At 36.5% G+C, this 7,661-nt stretch overlaps 1 protein-coding gene across 2 annotated transcripts in view; it reads left to right on the forward strand.

Annotated features, from left to right (window-relative positions):
* The first annotated feature begins 1,302 nt into the window (after positions 1–1,302).
* The window catches only part of LOC122074964, an 11,149-nt gene continuing 4,790 nt past the window's right edge, over positions 1,303–7,661 (forward strand). The window contains exons 1-4 of one of the 2 annotated variants that reach the window (XM_042639975.1): positions 1,303–1,446; positions 2,000–2,098; positions 2,678–2,874; positions 3,636–3,833. In XM_042639975.1, coding sequence (XP_042495909.1) covers positions 2,005–2,098; positions 2,678–2,874; positions 3,636–3,833 — 489 coding nt within the window. In that variant the 5' untranslated portion in view covers positions 1,303–1,446; positions 2,000–2,004. Of the gene's footprint in view, positions 1,447–1,506; positions 1,863–1,999; positions 2,099–2,677; positions 2,875–3,635; positions 3,834–7,661 lie in introns of those variants that run through there. The other variant, XM_042639969.1, reaches the window with a different exon arrangement.

A 7,661-nucleotide genomic window follows, 5' to 3' on the forward strand; every position in this document is an offset into this window, starting at 1 on the left:
CTACTGAATTCATGATGGAGGGGAGATGGAGAGGGCGGGCTGGGGATAGAGAGGTGTGGAGAGGAGAGAGAACAATTGTAGCCAGTTTAGGTGAACAGTTCAACGATTGAGATGGAATGAGATTAAATCAACATTTGATAGTTGAAGGATGCACAAACAAGTTATTTATACGTACGTGCTGCAACCTTTTTGCCAAATTATAAATGGTTGAAATTGACCATGAACGGTTCAGAGAATGCTTTATCTATCCAATGGTCAAATCAACAAAAGAAGTAGATTATTTAAAATAAAATACCATTTAGATAAGCATACCTTTGTAAATTACATTATCTCTTGTTGAAGTGTATCTTATAATTTTTGGCATACAATATATTTAGGAGTAGATACATCAGTATTCTTATGGATATGTTTATATAATAATTTTTTACTAAAATTGTTAGTATTAAAAAAAGCTTCTATCGTATCATCGAATAAAAGGTAGATTATATTCATAACCCCGGATGTTTCCCTCAATATTAAGACTATCCCTCTTATTTTGACAATTACACTTAATTAGTTCATTTTTTTTTTCTAACGGTGTTAAATCTAAAAATGAAATGACTATTTTATCCTTTGCACTAAAGCAAAAGTAAACCAACCCCCGTTGAGAATGGAGCAAGGCCCTTGGATCTAGACCAAAATCAGATTGGGTGACAAGTTCTTAACCGCTTTTTACTAATAATTTGAATTAGAAGAGTAGGCAAGTGTAATTGTCAGAACAAGAGGAGATAGTCTTAAAATTGAGGGGAACATCAAGGGATGGAACTGTAATTTTCCTTGGATAAACGAATGTGATTCTTTGTTTGAGAATATCATCCACATCAGCACTTCACCTGTTCCTCTCTGTTTTTTTTTAGAAAAGGGGCAAAGATATCTTTTCACATGAAAGGAGAGATATAGATACCTAACGCACGTAGACAGATTTTGTTTATATTTTATCACTGCAGGAGATCTTTGTTACCCAACTTTTTTTCCTTTGCCACGTGGACAAGATAATTAGGAAGCCCTTTGGTGGCCGTTTCAAATCATATCATGCGTCCATTAGGTCACGACATAGATTTATCTGTTAGTTTTACTTCGTGGCACTGATATCAGATCAGGTGTCTTGAAAATAGTTTCCCACAATGGATGAACAGAAGGTCTATAGGAGACCAGATTAGATTCATACAGCTACCAGTCTCCATATTTTATTTCCGGAAATACCCTTTGTTATTATTGAGCGAACAATTACAGATTTACAACTGGTTACTCTTTGAGGTCAGAAGAGACCAAACATTGAATAAATTGCACACGCTTCTCCAATTTGAGAATTAGGCTTACCCCAGTCGAGAAGGAAGAGCACCCTTCTCTCTCTCTCTCTCTCTCTCTCTCTCTCTCCCACTAGGCCATCAAATCCCTTCCTTGCAGGTATTAATTTCAAAATTTTCTACTTTTATCGAAGTCCTCCTTCTGATGATATTCTGAAACTGAATTCCAATAAAGATTTCGTTTTTAATTTGAATTTTTTCCAGTCTATTGTTCAATCTACTCCACCAGAAGCTTGAAGTTCCCTGTCTTAGATATTGAATTAGTTTGCTCTTCCTCTCCATTACTGGTCAGAAAGGAAATAGAATCTGGGAATTGGGTTTGCGTTTGAGTGTTATTTTTTCTCTTCTCTTTTTGTTTCTTGTTGCCTTTCTTCTAATATGTTGTTTCAATTGGTGAAATAAGTTTTTTTTTTTACTTAAAAAGCTGTCCTTAATTCTGGGATTAAAACTAGTTCTTGGAGATCCAATGTTGGCAGAAAAAACTCTGATATCTGATGGTGGAGATTGTAGAAACATGTAAAGTGAGATTAATTGTGGATTGTCTTCTGTCTATGGTTTAATCCTTTGGTTTGATTCTCAAATTTAAGTATATGTTTCATATCAGATCTGTGATGTTTAACTAAATTAAACATACTGAGATTGTTCAAGTGCAGGCATTATGGGTCTGAGAGTAGGGCTTCTGTTTCTTCTTGTACTGGGCATCAGTTGGGCTTTTGTGGATGCTAGGACCTTACTGGTCTCTGATCTTTCAGGTATTCCTTCAGACTTCTTAATTGAGTTTATTCTTGTCCACCATATTATTCTTCTAAGGAACTTCATAAGGATTTTAACTACTTAATACATACTCTCTCTTCTCCTGTCCCAAGAGTGTTGTACCATATCTCAAAATCTTGCACCTGGGGGATATATACACTATTCTTGTTTACCCAATGCATATCCCGTCCCATCCAATCTCTAGTGCATCTTTACATTCACCTCCAAATTTTGGTCGGACAGATGTAAATGGGATTTTACTATTTCATATGATTAAATATGCTGGCAAAGATACTCCAAAAACTTAAGCGAACCTAGCAAAAAATACGTTCTAACATTTTAACTCTTATAAGAGATCCCATAAGAAATATGTTCCAACATTTTAACTCTTATAATTTGTAAGATTGAGATCCCATAATTTTTTTCTATTCCAATCAGTTAAAGTTTGTGGGAAAATCCACAAAGTTCCTTATGTGCCTCTATTGTCTGGAGAAGTGATTTTCCTTAATTAGAAGCACATTTGCTTGCTGTTCTGGAAAAAGGAGTTGGGTTTAACGATTGTCTTCTTTGTGTTGTAGTTCTGAAAATAAGCTATGAGGAGCCCAAAAGTGAGATTCAAGCTTCCACTGTTGCCACAACAAATGAAAGAGTGTGCACATTGTGCGAACAGTACACGGCCCAGGCATTAGAGTACCTTGGGGAAAACAAGACCCAGGCACAGATAATCGAGGAACTTCATCTTGCCTGTCATAAATTGCACTCCTTCAAGCAGCAGGTAGCCATCAAATCCCATGCCATTGCTTAAACGACTTTTTTGACGATGTGACTGCTGTATGACAAAAATATTGGAATATGCAGCGTTTCTGAGCTCCATCTTATATTTATGCTGATAAGTTTTTCAGTCTGACTATTTGAGTGATTTCCAATCTGGTTCAATCAGCTGATGCAAATAGAAGGTGGGAGGAGCTGTGTGTTTAGGTCAGACAATTTTTTTTCCTGATATGATCTAGAGATCTCCTAAACCAACATCTTAGATTATCTAAGCCATTTACAAAGGTTCTTCTCCCTCCCTCCTTTTTGAGTGTTATAATAGTCAAAAGTAAGAGTCAGAACTCTACTAGCCTTTTTCTCTGATGTTTAGAATCATCTGACCATGCATATGTTATGATGAATATGGTGTGCAATATTAGGTTAAACTTGCTTAACATGCTCTATATGGATGTCTTGATGGCCAATTCAAGATTGGAATTTCATGTTATAAATAGATAATTGTAATCTTCCTTAATGTAATAAAGATAGCAGGATTAGTGAGCATCTGTTATTACTGAAAGCATTTAAGCCAATCCTAGTAGTGGGGTTGCTCCCAAAGAAACTGGAACATACGTTGTTTGATATCTGCTGATGCTTGTGGAACTTTTTGTCGACAAAATTCATGGAAATTATGAAACCTAACTATATCTGTTATTTTATTTTATTTTACTGCAGTGAACTGTACCTTCTTATCTTTCTTTTTGTTATTTTCTCTTTCCTTGTTAGTGCATTACATTGGTGGATTACTATACGCCACTTTTCTTCATGGAGCTTGACACAATCCAACCTGAGGAATTCTGCTGGAAAATGAATCTTTGTGAGCAGGAGTTAATTTCTCCTCAAGAACAGAAACAAGATAGTTGTGCTCTGTGTCATCATGCTGTTGAGGAAATTGTGGTTAAGTTGAAAGATCCTGACACACAGGTTTGTACTTGCACAAAGTTATTCTGCAAATGTTTCCCTGACAATATGTGGTAGGAAAAATAGCCAGGTTCTTCTTTTCATTACTGAATGAATGTCGTAGATCTTTATAGCTGATATCATTTTCCTTCTTCATTGCAGTCTTTCTTCTTCTTCTTTTCTATTTTTTCTTTTTATTTTACTTTTAGATTTTTTTTCTCCTTTTTCCTTATGCATTGTGCTTAGGATTCCACAAATGTTTGAGTTCCTGATTCACAATCCTTTTTTCTGTGTCTGCTTATATTGTTCTGTTGTTTCGTTCTATGTGGTCGTCTAATTATCCATGTTGGAAATTTGCTGAGATGTATACCACATACTGGTTTATAGTCTTCATCAATTCATATTTTAAATGGAACTTTGTCTGTATTGAGTTGCAAAGGACTGTAATGATAGGTATATACATCTGGTGTACAAAATCTCCAACCTTCTGTACCTGATAAATTTCCATTCACATTCATAAAGTGAAAAGGGAACACCATACTGGTTGATGCTACTCTTTTAGTGTCAGGAAGAATCTGGGGTCAAACTCAGATCTATTGATCCCTATATCCTGTCAAACCACAAGCCATGTCCAACATATATTTGCCAGCAGCAACTCTAATACTGGGAATAGTGGTTTCTTTCTTTCAGCTACCCTGTGGATCAGAATAGAGTACAGAACTCCAATAAATTCTTTCAAACCACAAATCCAGTCCGACATATATTTGCCAACAGCAACTTTAATCCTCTGAATAGATCCTACCTGATCATCAGATAATCTTCTATCCCCTCCTTTTCAGTGTGCTCCATGAGGCATGAAACCGAATATTAGGCCGGTGAGTGAGATTTCTGCTCATTGCAGTCACCTCCGGGGTTCAAATCATCCAGAATATTCTTCCTTTTGCACCCAAAAGAGGTCAAGATCAGTTTTGGATCTGTTTGCTAGCTAGGAACAAAGAAGTAATTGTGGGCCTTGTGGCATATCTAATCTAGAAAAGGAGAGAGTAACTACCAAGCCTTCAACTGCAGGATTTTTTAATCAGAAAAACAACCATATAACCACAGCAGAATAGCAAAACAAACAGATCAGAACTAAGGAAGAATCAGATCTGTAAACAGAGTTTTGGTTTCAGAAACTGGAGTTTATGAGATCAAAACATAAACCAATTGGAAGGACTAAACCAGATATAGGAATGGGGTCATCTCAGATCATAAACCATGAACAAACATCCATAGAAACAGAAGAGAGCAGATTAACTCAATCGGTTCTGGTTCTGGTCTGTAAAGTCACTACAGGACAAAAATCAAGAGATTTTCAATATCTCAAAATTGGCTGGTCAGAAACAGCCCAAACCAGGGTCGAGTTTCAATTTGGTAGGAAGGTTCGACCAGAATTTTAGCCAAAGCCTATGGCTGGAAGTGCTTCGGGGATCAGGGAACCGATTAGGAAGTTAAAGGCATTCTGGGCAGAACTGATAAGAAAACTGAATTTAATACCTCTAGGAACTTGAGCAGATCAGGAATACTTTGTATAGTTGAGAGAAAAAGAAGATAAGCTAAGGAAGATGACCTCTTGGGCTTCGCACCTCAGAGAGTCAACTGGATCAAACACCAGTTCTATCAACCTTGATAAAACACAAGACAAATCCCAACAAGGAGAAGCAGCAGCAGCAACCATGGTTTAATTCTTCAAAATCATTCTAGCTTTAGGAGCCTCCTCTTATTTATTTATAATGTTGATGGGGAAGGGAATTACGAAATAGAAGGTTCCTTGAAGGAAACCTTAATTTTAGTCTCCTAATACAATACTTACTAAAAACTGAAATTAGAAACTAGCTGAAAAAGGAAATTAAAATGACTTGGCTCAACTAATAAATTGACTCCTACGAAAACGAAAATAACTTAAATTAAACCCAACTTGAAAGGAATCTAATGAAAAAGGAGACAAACTAGTAATCCCGTAGGCAACCTTAAGGATCCTCCTTTAGGCCCATAAAAGTGGCCTATTACACTCAAAACACATGGAAGAGTTATCAGTTATAGTAGTCGTTATTAGAGAAGTGGTGTTAGTGGAGTAAGAGGTTGTAACTCTTTGTAACTGTTATCCTATCCTATTTAAGAGGAAGGAGAAAAAAAGTAGGGCAACGAATGAAATCCTAAATTGTCTCTTGATTTTATCTTAAGAAGAGGTCGACTACCTCCCAATAGGCCACGATGTCATGGTTTCGTCTGTAAATCCAACCCTATGTTTTATTATATTTTATTTATTTAATTTATCTAAATCCTTCTCATGTCTTAATTTTTCTATTTTCTCTTTATGGAATCCCTACACGCATCATCTGGTATCAGAGCTCAGGCATGGATCCACCGGTGGAATTTCTACAATCTCTCTAGAGAAACGAGGTCATGGTTTCCTCAATTAAGCCAAGGGAAGACTACCAACATACTAAAGCAACATGGGAGGATCTAGATGCAATGAAGATTCAATTTCTAGCAAGTGGTCTTGAGGACAAGACCAATCTTAACGGGGATGGAATGTTATGTGCACAAATAAGTGGGAATAATTACTTTTGAGATAGAATTTAGTTGTTTAGGAAATTTCAATTATGTAGGAGTTATCAGTTATAGTAGTAGTTATTAGAGAAGTGGTGTTAGTGGAGTAAAAGGTTGTAACTCTTTGTAACTGTTATCCTATTCTATTTAAAAGGAGGATAAAAAAACTAGAGCAACGAATGAAATCCTAAATTATCTCTTGATTTTATCTTGAGAAGAGGTTGGCTACCTCCCAATAGGCCACGACGTTATGGCTTCGTCCGTAAAGCCAACCCTATATTATATTATATTATATTTATTTCTTTTATCTAAATCCTTCTCATGTCTTAATTTTCCTATTTTTTTCTCTATGGAATTCCTACACGCATCAAATATAGTAAAAGATAGGGTTGGCTTTACGGACGAAGCCATGATGTCGTGGTCTATTGGGAGGTAGCCGACCTCTTTTCAAGATAAAATCAAGTGATAATTTAGGATGTCATTTGTCGCCCTACTTTTTTGGTCCTTCCTCGTAAATAGGATAGGATAAACAATTACAAAGAGTTACAACCTCTTACTCCACTAACGCCACTTCTCTAATAACTACTACTATAACCGATAACTCCTACATAATTGAAAATTCCTAAACAACTAAATTCTATCCCAAAAGTAATTATTCCTGCTTATTTGTGCACGTAATAGATCAAAGGCCCAACATGTGTGGAACCCAACCCTATGCTTATTTTTAATAAAACAAGCCTAGTTTGGTGAAGAATCTGCATCAATATCAGGTGGAGGTTTCCAGGGGCAAAGGGTCTGGTCCTACCTTCAGGAAAAATCTGAATGATTGGAACTGGAAAAATACACATAAACAGGGTGTGTGGCAGGATGTAAGGGCATGGAACTCTCAGCAATGTCACAAGTTGCAAGTGAGAGCTTATTTGTTGCATGGGTGGTTTTATGTGTCCATCTAACTTTACCTGGAACCAAATGGGTGCCCCTAAGGGTTATGTATTTTATGTGGGCTGCTTTCTTGGACAAGTTACTGATACCAAATCATCTTATTGATAAAGGATGGATATTGTGGAAATGTAGGTTGTGTTCAGAACTTCAGACGTGGAGGGGATATGAACTATTTTTTTTTGAGATGCTGATTTCTTATTGCCTTATGGGGGAGTTGATGTCAGTTGTGGGGATTAGTTGTGTTTTTCTTGATTCTGTAGTAACAGCTTTGGAGGAATGGGAGGCTAGATCCTTTTTATTTTTTGTGGGGGTGGGGGG

This window comes from Macadamia integrifolia, chromosome 1, assembly GCF_013358625.1.
Source record: "Macadamia integrifolia cultivar HAES 741 chromosome 1, SCU_Mint_v3, whole genome shotgun sequence".
In the NCBI taxonomy this organism is placed as follows: Eukaryota; Viridiplantae; Streptophyta; class Magnoliopsida; order Proteales; family Proteaceae; genus Macadamia; species Macadamia integrifolia.